Here is an 18,868-nt window from a genome sequence, read left to right on the forward strand (position 1 = left end):
AATTTGTATAAATATTGGTACCTTTTCTCACAGAAGTTATCAGCAAAAAACTGAAAACATATGCGTACAAACGTTGTCCCGTCACGAAAGAATCGGTCAAAATCGTTTGATTTTGATTTCATGTGTTTTAACACTCGAACATTTCTCCTACCCAGTCCTGGGCAATAATAGTTCAACCAAATAAAAATGTATGTCCTTTTATCATACATTCGAGTGAAACAGATAACGAACATCAAAATAAAATAAAATCATCCTACATTTTAATACTGCTTGGAGGAACCACAACAACAGCAATCAAAATTAAAAACCGAACACGAGTTCAGAAAATTCCATCGAGCATTTCGCAGTTCAACCTGTTGCTTTTAATATCCACCATTCAATGTACACTCCCACACCAACATGCACTGAAAAGTCATGGCAACAATCGACCCCAAACAAAACATTTTCCTCCCACGGTGCTGACCGGAGAGCCAAAAATCTCATTAACATTCGGTCAAGCGCGAAAAAGGCAAGCGAATAAAAAACGTAGAAGACGCCGTCCGAATTGACCAGCGCCGAAATGACCAGCCCCACCTCCAACTCTGACCTGTACGTGTACTGCAACGGGCGCACATCGTCCTCCTCTTCGTCGAAGGATCCCCAAACAGGTGAGCAGCAAACAGCCAAAAGCCGAGCCAAATCGCTCGATAGTAAGTCTAGTGGCCTCCGGGTCCCACGGCGGGACTAATTGGCCGCGTTTGTGTTTCATTCGCTAATTAGACGCTCTGATTGGTTCCCGTTTCCGGAATATACAGCGATGGCATCCGGCGGCCGGCCGTCGGCGGTCGTCACCAACCGAAACATGAACTGGCTCATCCACGGGCTGTACACGAGGAAGGATTACGCGCTGTGCAGGAAGCTAATCGACCGGCAGCTGACGATAAACTACGACAAAGAGTATCTGTACTACACCAAGGTAAATTAAGGCAGAGGATCTGAGTTCTCTGGAAAACTTGAATTTTCATGGATTTGCATTTCTCACTGAGAGAAGATTACACTCCTGATCTAAAAATGCACTTATTATAGAATGCTCATTAGAATGTAACAAAAATTACCTTTTGCGGGCATTCAGGGGCCTGTTCCGGTGGGTGTACTGAGCTCCAATCCCAAATATGAGCTTGAACAGAAGCTGGCGCTCCATCAAATACGATTTTTGAGAAAATTAGTATTATGATTGGATGTTTGTTTATTTTGTTGTTTAAGCATTACTTGTGTCACGTTACTATCCTAAGCTTTCAACAGCTGATTAATTCAAAGTGGGGAACAGAGTTTGCGGGTACTTGAAGAATCGAGTAAATCTACTGAAGGAAAAAAGTTACAAAAAAACCTTCGAAATAGTGGATTTGTTAATTTTTTCATAAGTTTTCATTTTATTTTACCAATTATTCATGACGTTCTGATGAACTTATTTTTTTCATGTTAAAAAATAAATATTTGAAAATCCGATTTTTCATGCAGAAAAAAAATAATACAGAAAATCCAAAGAATTGCTTCAAGGTAAACAGCACGTGGAATCATCTACTGGCTTCCTTACTTTTTGTTTGCTCCCTCCCATTCCCAGGGTATGATTCTGCGTGACGAGGACAACCCAACGGAAGCAATCAACTGCTTCCAGCTGGCGATAATAGCCAACAAGAAGAGTTCGGAAAATTACAAAGAGCTCGCCAAGACGCTGTAAGTTATGCTCTGATTGTTGCGCTCTTTGAAGAGCTGTCTTCCTGATTCTTTTGTTGCACTTTTTTTTCATGTCGCAGATTTGCCATGGGACGGTTCAAACAGTCGCTGGAGGTGTTCCTGAAGGCGGAAACGCTGCTGGAGCGACCGGACCACGACGTGTACCACCACATCGGCGAGCTGTTCTATCGGAACTTTGGCCAGCCGAAGGCGGGGGTGGCCGAGGCCAAGGAGTACCTCAAGCAGGCCATCATGTGCGGCAAACACGTGGCCAGCTATAAGATTCTGGCCGAGATCTACATCGAGGAGGGGGACAACGTGAAGGCCATCGAGATGATTGAAAATTGCCTGCAGTGAGTATTATGAGTGCTTTCCGATGCTAATCATGCGCAAAATATCGGTTGAATTCTTCGGGTTGTTGATGTTGATTCATGGCATTCGTTTTGAGCTTTTGTATATCGATACCTCTGTGCTCTCCTATAATATCTAGATAGGGAATCCAGCAAGCTTAGAACAAGAGAGCACAACGGCATCGATATATGCTGTTTGTGGCCGTAGAGAATTGCGACTGATTGATGTTTTCGTAGCGATGTCATCAGATAATTCCGAGAAGAGTTCTCGAATCATAATGAATCAAAATATTCAAGGATCCTTTCTTAATAAATTTAAGCTCGATTTCATTTCAAACGATACTGATTTCCTGTTGCTAGTTCTTCAAAAGTGTAAAGCTGTTTAAGTCCAAAAATATGAAAAAATACCATCTCTACACGGAGATAAATGAGTTCAGAAAATCGTCAACAATCGTTCATGAAAACGAGAACTACGAACAAAGTGTTCAAAGTCCATGATACGTTTTTAAAAAACGTATCATGAAATTTGAACACTTTGTTCAAGGTTTCCAATTTTTTGTTTGCTTGTTCACGATTTAAGGAACTCTTTTTTTTCGTGTGGTATCAAATATTGAAGCAAAAAAGGTGCAGTGGTAATCCTACAGGCATAACCATCATGACGAAGAACTTCGGACACAAAAGTAAATGAAATTTTTATAGTTTTTTAATATTTACGTTTCTTTGCCACAAAATCAATCACGAAATAGTTATTTCGTAAGATCTATTATTTTGGCTCAAAGATGGTCTCATGGTATTTTGACGTTTGATAACGTTTGAAACTTTCAAACGCTTCTTCAGCTAATCATAATGGCAAAATTTTCGGGCCAGTTGATATGAAATCATTTCATCAATTCTCTGTTTCGGCACTTTCGGCAATGAACAATTTTCAAGTAATATTTTGCAAACAATAAAATTTATTACAAAGAGTAATTCAGAACCATGTGTTAAAGACACAACACACAAACCCTAGAGTTTGATACCCATATTGCCCCAAATCTTATGGTTCCGCAAATGTCCCCTTATCGGAACATCCCCGGGGCCTGCGGCCACTCCAGGTGGTGGCCACTACTGCCAAAATGTCAAATTTCATGTCCAGTATCAAAATCCCTAAAGTTTGATACCCATATTGCCCCAAATCTTATGGTTCCGCAAATGTCCCCTTATCGGAACATCCCCGGGGCCTGCGGCCACTCCAGGTGGTGGCCACTACTGCCAAAATGTCAAATTTCATGTCCAGTATCAAAATCCCTAAAGTTTGATACCCATATTGCCCCCACTCTTATGGTTCCGCAAATGTCCCCTTATCGGAACATCCCCGGGGCCTGCGGCCACTCCAGGTGGTGGCCACTACTGCCAAAATGTCAAATTTCATGACCAGTTTCAAAAACCATAAAGTTTGATACCCATATTGCCCCCACTCTTATGGTTCCGCAAATGTCCCCTTATCGGAACATCCCCGGAGCCTCCGGCCACTCCAGGTGGTGGCCACTACTGCCAAAATGTCAAATTTCATGACCAGTACCAAAAACCATAAAGTTTGATACCCATATTGCCCCCACTCTTATGGTTCCGCAAATGTCCCCCTATCGGAACACCCCCGGGGCCTCCGGCCACTCCAGGTGGTGGCCACTACTGCCAAAATGTCAAATTTCATGACCAGTTTCAAAAACCATAAAGTTTGATACCCATATTGCCCCCACTCTTATGGTTCCGCAAATGTCCCCTTATCGGAACATCCCCGGAGCCTCCGGCCACTCCAGGTGGCGGCCACTACTGCCAAAATGTCAAATTTCATGTCCAGTATCAAAATTCCTAAAGTTTGATACCCATATTGCCCCAACTCTTATGGTTCCGCAAATGTCCCCCTATCGGAACATCCCCGGGGCCTGCGGCCACTCCAGGTGGTGGCCACAACTGCCAAAATGACAAATTTCATGTCCAGTATCAAAATCCCTAAAGCTTGATACCCATATTGCCCCAACTCTTATGGTTCCGCAAATGTCCCCCTATCGGAACATCCCCGGGGCCTGCGGCCACTCCAGGTGGTGGCCACAACTGCCAAAATGACAAATTTCATGTCCAGTATCAAAATCCCTAAAGCTTGATACCCATATCGCCCCAACTCTTATGGTTCCGCAAATGTCCCCCTATCGGAACATCCCCGGGGCCTGCGGCCACTCCAGGTGGTGGCCACTACTGCCAAAATGTCAAATTTCATGTCCAGTATCAAAATCCCTAAAGTTTGATACCCATATTGCCCCAACTCTTATGGTTCCGCAAATGTCCCCTTATCGGAACATCCCCGGAGCCTCCGGCCACTCCAGGTGGTGGCCACTACTGCCGAACTGTCAAATTTGTCAAAGAGAGAGCGAAAGGGTGAGAGCAGCTTTCTGTGTAGCTGTGGATTCCATCACCCCTCGCGTTCTTCTTTGGTTCCGTGCCTCCATGGCAACACGATGCACGAAATCCGGCCGCTTCCTCAACCCGGATGGTAAGGACAGGTTTGATAAAGGATCACGAGCAGCAGCTACCTCGAGCTGTGAAATCCGTCAGCGGTTTGGGGAGCGGGGTGAAGGCAGCTCGCCGAGCTGTGAAATCCGTCACCCCACGCGTCCTTCCTTGGTTCCGTACCGCAATCAGCAGCAGCAGGTCCCGCATCAGCAGCAGCAGGAGCTCCTTCCAGGTCGGCGTCCAAAATTGATTTGACTTGACTTTGTATCGGCACCTCCTTTTATATCAAATCGTTTTGGCGTTTGACGAAGCAGCAGCACAAAAGGAATAAATCGCCAAATTGTGTCAAGGCCAAACGCAGGCAAGGCTTTGGGGGCGGAGTCAAGAGAGAGAGTGTGCGCGTGTGTGTGTTGTGTGCGTGCTTGCTTGCTGTGTGGAAGCAGTTTTATTAATTTAAACTCAGTTTTTAAGTGCTTCAACTAAATTTCATGGCCATTAATTAGGTATATTAAGAAAGCTTGAAATCTCCCCTTTCGTTTGGTGGGTACCACTTTTACGTGTGTTGAACAGGAGTTGAGAAATTAGTGTTGCAAATCTTGCAGTCGCGTTTATTTTCTTTTCGTTACATTTCGCTCCGCGAAATTTTGGATTGCTACCCTGTATAGAGCCCTAAGACGAAGTTCTTCGTCAAAATATGTCAACAATCAGTTGCATGATTTCTGTTTGGTTACTACATAATTAGCCATTTATATACCAAACCAGTTTAAAACTGACTAAATTCAAAACTCAATATTTTGTTGGCTTTTTATAATGTTTTTTTTTTTTTATTTCGACTATAAAATACGATTCAATTTTTTTATGACACCCTGAACTAGTGATCGATTGTGGTCAGTTCTTGTCATTTCAAAATCAAAATTAGCTTTGCATTGGAAAAAGCATAAGCATAAGCATAAGCATAAGCATAAGCATAGGTGCCCACCCGCAGTTGCTACTCCGTTATTGACCAGGACCTCCAGAAGTTACATCCACGAGCCGTGGAAGATAAGTGGGTGCTATCTTTCCTCGCTTCGCAACTTCTCAAAGGCCCCTATCATGCTGATCAATACCGGCGCCGGCCACGACCAGTGGTAGAGTCACGGGGAAGTGGATGGGAATGTTAGTCCGATACTTGAGTGATAGAGACCGCCCAATCGACTGCTTCTCCGACAAAGTATCACATGAGTTTTGAGGGGTTAGTAGAAGGGTATGAGGTCAGGATTCACGAGTGGCAGTGATGTGACCATGAGCATTTTGTTTATCGGTTGAAAATTTTAAATCTTAGGCAGCCGGCTGCGGAAAGATAAATAATTGATTATTTAAAAAGTTTTTTAATCGAACGCGTGCCAACCGAGCAGTAGTGCTATGGGCTGGACTTATTAGTATATTTTTACTGTTTGTACAATCTAGATAACGCGAGCAAATTTCAAAAAAATAGTAATAAATGACGCTACTCTTCATCAAATCGATAGAAAAGAAAACAGGACACCACGTAACCGATTGTAATGAAATTAAAACAATAACTTAAACGAACTAAAAAGGCGGCGTGCCTTCAAATCAACGATGATAAAAGAAGGACTTATGACAAAAAAATCAAAAAACAAAAGCTCCGAAAAAACACGCTGCAGAGTAACCGCGAGGTAATCGAATCAAAAAATTCAAAAACGCGCGCTAAAGGTGTATCCTAAATGTCAGCATGAACATTCGGGATTCTTCCTCTCCCGCAATTATCCTATTTCACCTCCAAAAACGCGCCCGAAACGAAGCCGACAAAAAAAACTTTTCAATCGCGCGACTCTTTTCCAACTCAAATTATTACGATCAACGAATTTGAACAAAAAGAAAACAGGACACCGAGTAAACGATTGTGATGAACTAAACCGGCGGCGTGCCTTCCGATCAACGATGATAAAAGAAGGACTGAAAAATAAAATATCAAATAAAAGGCTCCGAAAAACACGATGCAAAGTAACCGCGAGGTCCCACTTCTCACAATCGAATCTAAACAGCGATACAACGAAAATGAAATGAAAAATTACAAAAAGACAAAAGCATGAAACGAACTCACCTAATTGCAGCGATGAAGATGACAGCGACGTCGACTTTCGTGGGGCACTTCAACCCTGTGTCGGTGCTTTAAAAGCAGAAAACCGCCCTCCCCCTATGAACTTAACCCCTCTTCAAATAAACTCAGCCGCCTTCGAAAATCCACACGCACAAAATCCACTTGTTTTCCACTCAAATCACATCTTGACTTTTTTTTGATAAGGTCCTATAAACAAATGTAAACATTGAGTGTATCCCGCTTACTCCGATGGACTTTGACATAAGGTGTGAAAGGGATACACTCAATGTTTACATTTGTTTATAGGACCTTATCAAAAAAAAGTCAAGACATGAACAAACCAAACCAGCCCGTAAATTGTACAATATTCAATATATCGAGACCAAAACTACTTCCGATTGTCTGTGTCATCTCAATCACACCCATGCTGAATGGCTGGCTTTCATCTTGCCCCCTTGCCAACCATTCCAAATCCGCTCTCGATTTCTCTTTTGCTCTCCGTTGTTTGTTCCTCTTCGCCAAAGATTTCTCAGCCTCTCTCACCTTTTTCGCTTCTCTTATTTTCTCTTCTGCGAGCATTTTACACTCTCACTCCACTCAGCCTACAGATCGAACCCCGAGTCACCAAAACTCTCCCTCTCTTTTAGTGCTTTCCCGCTCTTTTTTCTCAAACCTCACAAAATACTTGCGTCTTCAACGGTCTCCCGCTCTTTTTAATTTCTCGCCCACATTAATACGGATCTCCCTCTCTTTGAATGCTCTTGCTCTCACGCTCTTCGTTTCTTCTGGCCGTTCGACCTTTTTCCTATCAAGGCTGCCATCTTGGATTTTTGAATGAATTTCACAAAATTACAAATCTAGCATCCATTCTACGTTATCACCACTAAGCACATTAATTTCCCCACACTTCACAGCCCCTTCCTTCCAGCCAGATCTGAAACAGCTCAGGAAACACCGCTAAAATCCGGCTACGGCCGAATAATTGTCGTGGACCTGTGCTCTACGACGCCTCCACCTTTTCCCGAAAAAAAAACGGCAAATTCACGCACAAATGACACTTTCACTACAAAACTCAACTTTTTCGTCGAAGCACAAGTTATTTCTTCCAACAGCCACAGCAAAGTCGAATGAAACCCGAAAAAAACATTTAAAAAAAAAACACGCAGCCCCGAGACCGATTCTGTAAAGACGTCTTCTCTCGCCCGTGGCTCAACTCGCTCTCCAAATTAGCTTTGCATTGGAAAAAGCCCAAAATTTCGATTTTAATAAGTACCGTCAGTGGGGGTGACTATGGGTCAAAAACGATACACCTCTCGTAATTTCTTAATAACAAAAACAATTTGAATAACATTAAAAATATTTTAATGTAGAATTGTTCTAAGACAGTTTACTAACAGTTTCCCAAAATATGGTGGATTTTGATTAACACTACCTTAAATGCCAATAGTTTGATAATTGACCCAATCTCACCCCTAAGAGGGGGTCAGTTCTTGTCAAATGAAACTAAAACAATGCTCAAATACAACGATATGGTAAAAACAAGTCATCCAACAGCGTTTCTTGTTCGAGGGAATCGTATTGACACGCTACAATGTTTGAAGTATAGACAGAACCGTACCTTGGGTCCACAGCACCCTTGGCGAAGCATCAATTTTGCGCCCCTCCCAAATTTACAAGCGTTATATAATAAATTGAAATGAATTTTCAATTGTTGCTTCAATATGAGTTTAAAACAAAGTAAAGGCTAGATTATCTGCAAACGTTTCAAAACATTTCATGCTTTGTGCCAATTTTTGTTTAATTATCCAAAATCCCTTAAATTTAACACATTCCCCAATTATAACAAAATATTAAAATTGGGGAATGTGTTAAATTTGAGGGATTTTGGATAATTAAACAAAAAAGGTGCAGGTGGTTATGTTACACATGACCAGTATGACAAAGAACTTAGCAGAAAAACTTTTACAACTAAGCCATTTTGTTGAATTATGCGTCAGATAAAATCAAAGCATAATTGGATTTTATTTTCGCTCAATTTCTCTTTATGCTTTGTTTAAAAACCATGATATCTGTATGGTTCGATGTTTGTCCCCCAATCGGAACAATCGTGAGGTAGCGGCCTCTCCAGATTGTGGCCACCTTTTTCGAAATGGCCAGTATTGAAAACCATGAGTTGTGATACCCATATTGCCAAAACACGTTGGTTCAGTAGATGTCTCCCCGGGAAAACCACTCCAGCTTTTGGCCAACTTTTTTCTAAATTGCCATTTTCATTACCAATATTGAAAACCATGAATATTGATACCAATATTGCCCAAAATCGTATGGTTCGGTAAATGTCTTCCTGAGAGAACCTCCCTGGGGGCGGCAACTCCAGGTTGTGGCCAATACTGTCAAAATGGCCATTTGCATTACCAGCATTGAAAATCATGAATTTTGATATCCATATTGCCCAAAATCGTTTAGTTCGTTAAATGTCCACCTGGGACAACCTCCCTGAGGGCACCGGCCACTCCAGGCTGTGACCAATACTGTCAAAATGGCCATTTTCATCACCAGTATCAAAATCCAAGAAGTCTGTTACCCATATTGTCCAGTCTCGTATGGCCTTCCATCGGAACAACCCGGAGAGATCTGACCATTCCGGGTCTTGGGGCCAGAATATTTCGGTGGCTCTCATTAATTCCGGCTGGCCTGCCTCCGCTTGGTCTGCTCCTAGCTCCAGGCTAGCTGCTTTTCGGCCAACTGCTTCTGGGCCTCCAGGTCATCTGCTTCCAGGTCCAGTTTGTTGTTTACTCCTCGGTGTCCAACAATAGATCGATTTCCCAGGGTTGACCGAGCGGGCTTATATTGGCTTAGAATGGAGACGGATGCCCCGCCCCTTTGCGCCGGTTATCCGATTCCTACGTCATTCGCTTTTTGATGCACTGGTGAGGATGGGAAGTCGTGAAGGCAGCATTTTTGCCAACGATTTTCATTCCATCGTCATCGTTCTAACCGACAACATCGTAGCAGCAGCAGCAGCAGCGGAAAAAAACAACGACTGAAGGAAATCAAGAGCGAGCTCCGAGAAGAAGAAACACGCCAGCGCCAGCGTGTGTGTGAAATTGCTGCCGAGATGCCGTCGAAGGAGAAACACAAGGCCTACTTGGATGAACGCTCGAGAAAATGCACGCAAGAATCAACTTCTGCTGCAAATTAACAAAATGGCGCTTTTCAGGGCCAACGAAAAATTCACGAAAGAGTTATTTCTTGAAATATTCCATTCCCTGCTTTTGGTGCCAATTTAAGGGATTTTGACGCTTGGCGTTTAAATTAATTGAAATATTTTCCCCCAAACAACTTCCATTTAAAAAAAAATAGATCGAATAATTACAATCAAACGTCAAACGATCGCAGTTGGCCTACTTATGAGGTTGTGGCCAATACTGTCAAAATGGCCATTTTCATAACCAGTATCGAAAAACATGAATTTTGATACCCATATTGTCCAAAATCGTACGGTTCGGTAAATGTCTTCTCGGGAGTACCTCCCTGAGGGCACCGGCCACTCCAAGTTGTGGCCAATACTGTCAAAATGGCCATTTTAATTACCAGTACCAGAAAACCAAGAAGTTTGATACCCATATTGCCCAAAATCGTATGGTTCGGTAAATGTCCTCCCGGGACAACCTCCTTGAGGGCACCGGCCTCTCCAGGTTGTGGCCAATACTGTCAAAATGGCCATTTTAATTACCAGTACCAGAAAACCAAGAAGTTTGATACCCATATTGCCCAGTCTCGTATGGCCTTCCATCGGAACACCCCTGAGGGTTCTGGCCACTCCGTGTGTTGTGGCTAGAATATTCCGGCTGGCCTGCCTCCGCTTGGGCTGCTCCTTGCTCCAGGCCAGCTGCTTTTCGGCCAACTGGACCTCCAGGCCATCTGCTTCCAGGTCCAGGTTGTTGTTCACTTCTCGGCGTCCAGCAATAGAATGATTTTCTTGGGCTGATCGAGCGGGGTTTATATTGGCTCGAAATGGTGACGGATGCCCCGCCTTTTTGCGCCGGTTATCCCAAACCTCATCATTCGCTTTTTGTTTCAACTGTGTGGAAAATTCCACGCAACAGTGCCTTGTTGCGTCGCAGACCTCTTCTCGAGTACCAAGCATTCAACATTTTCGTAACGCGCGACATTTTTCGGTTTTCTGGATTGACACCTCACCAGAATAGAGCCCTTAGGACAAAGTTCTTTGTCAAAATGGCAAAAGGACTGCACAGTCTCAACTCGAGGGGGATCATAAACTTTGGGCTCCCCAGCAACACGTGCACCTACAATTTTTCAACTTTTTTTTTTTTTTTTTGCTAGGTCGAATGGGTTTTCTCCGCTGTTTGTATGGAAAATAAGAATTGTTTGTGAAATTTTACTGTGCAGTACGCAAAAGGTCGAAACAAAAAGTACTCTTTTTGCCTTTCTTACAAAAGAAAGGTTTAGGGTTTGCTTTTGGAAAAAACACTTTTCTCAAAAATCTTAAAAAATTCGTGCACGGCGAGGAATCGTCCCAGAAAAAAATCCTATCACTAAATTGAAGGTTTAGATGCGCTCTTTCGATTGAATTTTGACCCGAAACCCGGAACTCAAAGTCTGATTTTTGAGAGCTCTTTTTCTGAAATACTTGAGCGATGTCTGTATCCGCTCTTATAAATTTGGAAAACCGCTCGTAAAACCCGAAACTTTATGTTTCAGATTTGTAGCCGTGGGGTCGGAGACGAACATTTTATTTTTCGATTCACAATTTTCGACCGGTAAATGTGGTCAAAGCCATTTTTAGAGGTATTTTTTGGACTATTTTACAGATAATACTATCGAATTAAAAGAATTCAGTTTCAAACAAAAAGCCATTCAAAAACATGCGCCATAAACTGCTTGGGCCCAAAATTTGAAGCTTTTCCAAAATGTATTTCCAGATATATAGCTATATTAGTGTTTTACGTCTTATTTTTACCCTATTTCTTCCTATTAAATTTTTGGTTTTATACAGAATCATATACTGAACATCAAATTCAAAGTCACGGCTCGTTCTCGCTCGAAAGATAAACAAGTCTTCAAGTCGAAGCATAAACGCCAGCACATTTACGCTTGCGCGTTTTACGTTGCGCGTGAAACTGTTCTTTCTGGCTTCTCCTAATAGATCGACAAAGTGCAATATCGATACATATTTTTTTAAGTTAATCATAGATTTACATTTAAGGCTTAGTACCCTTTATTTTTTTCTAATTATGTCAATCCAATATGTTTTTCTTAATTAAATATAATTATCTTGCGACCCATAATGTACCTAATTTAAAAAATGGCATTCGAGGTTTAGCCTAAAAAGATTCGAAGCTTTAGGTCAAATTCTTACTGGGTGGTATCATTATGTTTCTGAAAAATTATTTGCACCGATATATTTGTCGGAGTTTCATCATTTTGTAAGAAAGGCTCTATTTCACCTCTGGTGATATTAAATCGGGTTTTTGTCAAAATTTTGATTTTTCGAAAACTTTTGATAGTAAGACAACTGTTTGATTGCAATATATTTTACAACACTCTTTCTTTGAAATGTTGAAACCATAACATGTAATTGTTATCGGAAACCAAAAATAAATCTATCGATTTCGTGTGAGTTTACTTAAAATGACCTAGGAGCAATATGAAATTTGTAATTTTTTTTTCAAACAATGTCTCATCTATTTTTTGTAATGCAACTGAGTTTATTTTTTCCCCCGCCACAAGGATCTCCCAGGACGACGTCACGCTAATGACTCAAATTGGCATTCTCTACCTCAAAATCAACGAATATCAGCGAGCGTTCGAGAAGCTTTTGGATGCCATTGCTATCGATGACAAGTGTACCACCGCTTTGCTGGCACTCGGATCAATTCTCCAGGTAAATCTTCACCGAGACTTTTTTCAAGCGAATAAAAGAACAACAAAATGCTACCCTCTCACGCACACGTACATTAAATATTGAAGTCGGTTTTATTTTTCATCTTTCTAATTTTCATTCGTACCGACGACGTCTGGGAACGGAACGGAACCTTCTGCTACTCAAGTCCAAGAACGACATTGACGGTGCGCTGAACAAATATAAAAGAATTTCTAATCTGCCGGATGAGGGATCCGAAGTTTGGAGCAACATCGGGCTGTGTTTCTTCAAGAAGCAAAAGTACATAGCGGTAAGAGATTTACTCAAGCGTTTGCAAAATTGGGTTTGTTTAAAATTGGATTTGTTCATACCTCTTATAAAATTTTAGGTTTTCTCTGACATTACCAAACTCTTTCAATACATATTAATTCAAATTTCTGCCATAAGCACTTAGTACAAGACGTTCTTGTTCTCGAAAATCAAGTGGTTTCGATTGTTTTTCAAAACACCAAAACACAAAGCTCAACACAGTGTGGCATTTATTTTGATTTACTTGTCTCATGCTTGCAAGCACTCCCTCCTCAAATCTCCTTCAAGCTCTAACGATTATTTGCGTGGCTGCACTGATGAGCCATCTTCCTAGAAAGCTTGACAGTCTATCTGATATCCCTACTCGCGGCCAAGGCAAGAAATTCGCAATGTTTTGAGTGGCTTTCGAAGAAATCTCCACTCAGAAGCTACGGATTTGGCACCGATCTGACATCGCGTGGGACACTTCAAGTCCCGGATTCAAAGAGGATTGCTTTAAATTTTATCTTACCTTGTACTGCTGTCTCTTTCTTTTTCACGGTGCTGTAAATCTGGCGCGGACTCGTGACACGTGCGACCCGTGTTTTCTCCGGTGGAAAATCCAACACAATGTCACAAAAGGCAATATCTTGTCTGAAGAAAGCGATTTGGGTGGCTCCATTAAACTTCAACGCGCTGTACAATCTAGGGCTGATTCTGGTGACAGGTAAGTGTGCCTATGTAGAAGCCATTACATTATGGTATGCGTCCTCCAACGGGGAAAAAGTAGGACAAGGATTTTCTGGAAGACAGAACGACATCGAACGAGGATAATTGTCCAGAATAATCATTCTCTTCTCGATGGATTTTTATCTGCTCGAATAGCGTTGATTATGCTTCGTATTATTAGGGCGTTGAACGATTTTAAAATTAACGAATTTAGTATTTGTATCTAATGATGGATTACGGGTTTTAAATTATTCCAATGGATATCTGCCAATTTACAAAGCATTTTCACCGACCCCTCTTCGATTTGCTTTGTTCTAAGGGTGGTCCCTGATTACGAATCTGTAGCTTTTTTGTAGCGAAAAATCGCCAAACTTATAAAGAGAATTTTTGGTGCAATATAACTAGTTACACTGTAATAAAACAGTAACAAAAAACACGATATTTTAAAATAACTTTTTTTGTTAAAACGTTTATTTCCTCGTTTTCGTCATTTTCCCGCTATCGTGCGCGTTTTCGTCGAAAAAAAAAACAATTTTTATTTTCAAAAGATTGTATCTTGGAATTCTGTTATTTTTTCTTTTCCATTTTTTGATAAGTTACGTAAAATTTCCCGAAGAATCCGATTAAAATATTTTCATCGCTCTTTGGTTCCGAGCAGCGATGGAATAATCATCATCAAAAGAAAATCATTGGACGTTCATCAAGAGAAAAAATCCGAAGGGAGTATGGCTCTTCTCTCTCGCGCACGAAAAATCGGTAAAAGGAATCCAAAAAATCATCATCTTGATTATTCGGCGGAATATCTTTTTCACTACTACACTAGCAAGTGTAACGTCACACGTCGAAAAATTACCTGTCACATTTTGTAGATGTCCAATGTGTGTAAACAAAGTGAAAAAAATATTTTTAAGTGATGCAGACAAGGAAAATCACAAAAAATCATCAGCAGTTTGATTTTCTTTGAGAAGTTCGGGAGCGATTTTCTTTTCCGTGATTTGCCTCCTCTCTCTTTCGCGGGTGAAGAAAGTTCGCAAGCGAAATAGATTTTCTTGCGATTATTCCATCCCTGGTTCCGAGCAAGGTTGTTGATAAACAAGATCCTCTTAGCTTTAAGTTAAATGTAATTACAAAAGCCGACTCGGTCCTAACCAGGTCCCAGCACCGAAAAGGACCTAATAAAATAAATTTATGAAAAAAAGGTTGTTAACCGTTAAAATTATCGTCGATCATATTATCGTCTGTATCGATAGTATAATTTTTGAAAATGTAGTAAGTTTCAAAATATAAATATGTACTCAATGTTCACAAAATAACGTATTTTTTGAAAATAGTTAAATTTTCACAAAATACCGTATTTTTTCGAAAATACTCAAATTTTTAAAATATGCAATATGGGTATCAAACGAAGAGAAATTATGTATGCTTTTTCACATTATTATAGTTTTTTTTGGAAAATATTTAAATTTTCACAAAAAAAAACGTATTTTTCGAAAATACTAAAATTTGTAAAATTTGCAATATGGATATCAAACGTATGAAATTTTGTAAGCCTTATCAATTTATTAGAATAATTTTTGAATATACTAAAACTTTTCTCAAAATACCGTATTTTTTTCGAAAATACTCATTTTTTTTTAAATTTGCAATGCGGGTATCAAACGAATTGAAATTTAATATGCTTTTTCAATTTATAAGAGTTTTTTTTAATACTAAAATTTTCACAAATGACCGTATTTTTTCGAAAATATTCAAAATTTTAAAATATTCAAAACGTTTGCGAAATCGGGGCAACTGGTTCACGATATTGGAAGCAATGCTTCCTGCTGACGGGGTGGAAACCGAGATTTGCGATTTTTAGAGCAAATCGGAAGCAAAGTTTGCGATTCCGCAAACCGGATTTTGTTCCGTGTGGGCATCGAACGAAGCGGAATTTTGCATGCTTCATACATACATTCAAATTGTGTATGCTTCATATCATACAAGATTCTGCGACGTTTGACACCCATATTGCATATTTTTAAAAAATAGTACTTTCAAAAAATACGGTATTTTGTGAAAATTTTAGTATTTTAAAAACAAACTTGAATAAAGTGACAATTTTGACACATTCGAAACAATACGGTATTTTGTGATTTTTTTTGTTGTATTTGAAAAACAATATTAATGTGAAAATGCAAATAAAATTTCGTTTCGTTTGATACCCAGATTGCACATTTAGAAAATTTGAGTTTAAAAAAAATCAGTAATTTGTAATTTTTCTAGCATTTTGTTTGATACGCATATTGCATATTTTTAAAATTTGAGTATTTTCGAATAAATACGTTAATTTGTGAAATTTCTATATTTTTCAAAAAATATTATTATTGTGAAAATGCAAACCAAATTTCACTTCGTTTGATACCCATGTTGCAAATTTTGAAAATTTGAGTTTTTTCGAAAAAATTGTATTATTTTAGTGTGAAAATTTTGGTATTTTCAAAAAAATCTAATTAAGTGAAAACCCATGATAAATTTCGCTTCGTTTGATACCCATATTGCAAATTATGAAAATTTGAGTACTTTCGAAAAAATACGGTATTTTGTGAACAATTTGGAGTACATATTTTACTTGGAAACTTACTACATTAAAAAAAAATTCTTAGTGAAATCATTGAAAATTAAATGGTATAGTTGAATTAATCGATTTTAGAAAGGTTTTAAAAATGAGTTATCGTTTATTATCGGCGACAAGCTTATCGCCGATAGATTTATCGAAATAACGATAACGATAGAACTATCGTTATCGTTATCGAGCCTCGATAATTTTATCGTTAACAACCTTGGTTCCGAAACCTTCAAAACAATTTTTTTATGTTTTCATACGACCTTTTCAAGTGTCAGACAACTTTTAACTGTTTTTCCTAAAAAGCCAAAATTAGAGACAACATTTTTTTCAAATCATGCTGTTTACGTGGGGAATTGCTGTTACATTTACATTTGACTATTTTTACAGTCAGGGTGATACAGGATTGGGCCCGTAAGTTTGACAATTTTGAAATAGAAAGACAATTTTTTTTCGACTTCCTGTATCCAAAAACGTCTTATCAACGTGTTATCGCTCTAATCACAGTCACCATCTCCCTCTATCTTCCAGCCCAGCAGTACGTCAGTGCGTTTCAGACGCTCGCTGCAGCCATTAGCCTTCGACCAGACAACGCTGATTGCTACATGCTGTTGGGAAGTAAGTGCCATCGGTCGGTTGAAATGGGATACCTCGGGGGGTGTGGTGGCCCTGGTCGTATACGGTGGAGAACATTCAATGAACTCCTTTACGCCAGAATTGATTGGTTAATTAAATGATACGAAGGGGGGAAACAGGTTGAGTTGTTAATTGGCACAATGTGCTGCAAACAAGTAGATTCGACTAATTTGAAAAAAAATGGTTTTTACTCGTTTTATACGGATTTTATACGTTTTGAATGATTTCACATGAATAAATAGATTATTAGAACGAAACGTAAATGTTTACTGAAAATGCTGATTACTGTTTACTTGTTCGTATACGTTTATTCTTATTTTAATCAATTTGCAAATGAGACAGATTACTGATGTTGAAAATGCGAGCTATTTAAAAATTCTACTTCAATTGATTTCCAACGCTGACTCAAGCTGATTAATGTATTTTAAATAGCCAACCAATAAATCTCCCACCGGATCTTTGGCAACGCGCGCCCGGAATGCCTATTAACTGACCGTTAATCGTTTTCGTCTATTTTCAGCGTGCCTGCGGCATCTCAATGACCCGGGAAATGCGTACCTTTCGCTGGAAAAGTCCACGATGCTCCCGGACGCCATCAAAAACCCATTAATCTATCTGAACTTTGCGCTGTACTGCTACGAAATTGGCAAACCGGACCAGTCCGTGTCGTACTTGTCCAATTTTCTCGAAATGACACAACACGTCAGCGTTCACCGGGAGGTGAGAGGTTTTTGAAATTTTGAATTTTTATCAGAAATTTTACTAATTTATTGAATTACTATGTTGAATCACCGACAGAATCGAAAAAAAGAAAAAGTAACAAAAAATTATTGAAACATTCAGTTAATGTGCTGCATTCCCAGTTGCCCTCTGGGGCCTTCCCAAAATCGTTACTTTAGCAGTGTACATCCTAACTTGTTGTCCCGTATTTTTTCTTTCGGTTCGATTTTTCACGCTTGCCTTGGAATGCCCCCTCGAACCGTATGACCTGGGTTGGCCACTCCGCGCTGGTGAGCAGTACTTGAAGATGGCAGACCGACTCAACATGGCGCTTCTCAGTTCGGTCACCGAGCCGGAGACCACAACGCAGTTGGCCGCAGTGACGATGGGTGGTTCCAGTCCAGTGGGCAACGACGACACCGGAATACGAAATGAGTCCACCACCGCCGCCAAAGAAGGTGGAGATGTCATCCATTATGGTAACGAGGATGAAGGTGGTGATGGTGATGATGATGATGAGGCTGTCGGTGCAGATGAAACGTCATTGGGGGTTGAAGGATCCACCAGCAGGCAGTAGGGCATCTCGACAGCGGGACAAGTCGTTCGAGGGTCATTTCTAAGGGGATTTGGACGAGAGTCGTGAAGAAGCCAGCCGGAGCCAAGGCGCAGTGATTATGATTATTTAAACATAGGTTGCGAATGTAACAGTTGTAGGAACTTCTTTGCAGTTTGTTGAATCTACTACCTAAACAAGAAGGCTACAGTCTAGACTCGATCATCCGAAGCCTCGATTATCCAAAACTCGATTATCAATTATTATCTATGAAACTAAAAAAAAAATCGAATCACGAACAAAAAAATCGTATTTTTATTTCTTATTTTTAACATCAAATTCGAATTTTGTGACCTCATTTTGGTCAAATTTGAATGTTTGATTGCCTATTAAATAAAAAAATTCATATTTTCAGCATTTCATCACCGCTATTTTGACCACCATCTTGGATTTAAAAAAAATAAATCACTTTAGAGGAGTTTAGGGTGAAGCTCAAGAATCAAAAATAAGAAAACGAAAAAAAATAGATTATCCGAAGTAAATTTTTTTCATGGCCTTCGGATAATCTAGTCTGGACTGTAGTTAACTCCATATAACAGCGTTGTTCAGAAAAAATCAATACATCTTCAAGGATTATAAAATAACCAGGACTTAAATCAATATTTAATGTTTAGTATTTATCTAGCATCCAGAATTATATTTCACAATAATTTGTAATTAAATTCAGTAAAAAATTAACTTGGGAGTGTCTGTGTGTCTTATTATAAGCACACTTCCATTTACGGAATACCCCTTCCCT

At 39.9% G+C, this 18,868-nt stretch overlaps 1 protein-coding gene across 1 annotated transcript; it reads left to right on the forward strand.

Moving 5' to 3' along the window:
- The first annotated feature begins 320 nt into the window (after nt 1–320).
- Nucleotides 321–18,413, forward strand: LOC6038387 (Bardet-Biedl syndrome 4 protein homolog). The gene is made up of 10 exons (XM_038260314.1): nt 321–647; nt 795–955; nt 1,601–1,713; nt 1,794–2,066; nt 12,409–12,562; nt 12,729–12,851; nt 13,472–13,556; nt 16,692–16,778; nt 17,317–17,516; nt 17,815–18,413. Exons 1-10 carry the CDS (start codon nt 560–562, stop codon nt 18,091–18,093), a joined length of 1,563 nt encoding a protein of 520 aa, XP_038116242.1. The 5' UTR covers nt 321–559; the 3' UTR covers nt 18,094–18,413.
- Nucleotides 18,414–18,868: the final 455 nt, after the last annotated feature.

This window comes from Culex quinquefasciatus, chromosome 3, assembly GCF_015732765.1.
Source record: "Culex quinquefasciatus strain JHB chromosome 3, VPISU_Cqui_1.0_pri_paternal, whole genome shotgun sequence".
In the NCBI taxonomy this organism is placed as follows: Eukaryota; Metazoa; Arthropoda; class Insecta; order Diptera; family Culicidae; genus Culex; species Culex quinquefasciatus.

Coding starts and splice junctions, on each gene's coding strand:
- LOC6038387 (XM_038260314.1), top strand. CDS start 560: ATGACCAGCCCCACCTCCAACTCTGACCTGTACGTGTACTGCAACGGG. Junction 13,557..16,691: donor AGGGCTGATTCTGGTGACAG/GTAAGTGTGCCT, acceptor TCTATCTTCCAG/CCCAGCAGTACGTCAGTGCG. Junction 16,779..17,316: donor TTGCTACATGCTGTTGGGAA/GTAAGTGCCATC, acceptor GTCTATTTTCAG/CGTGCCTGCGGCATCTCAAT.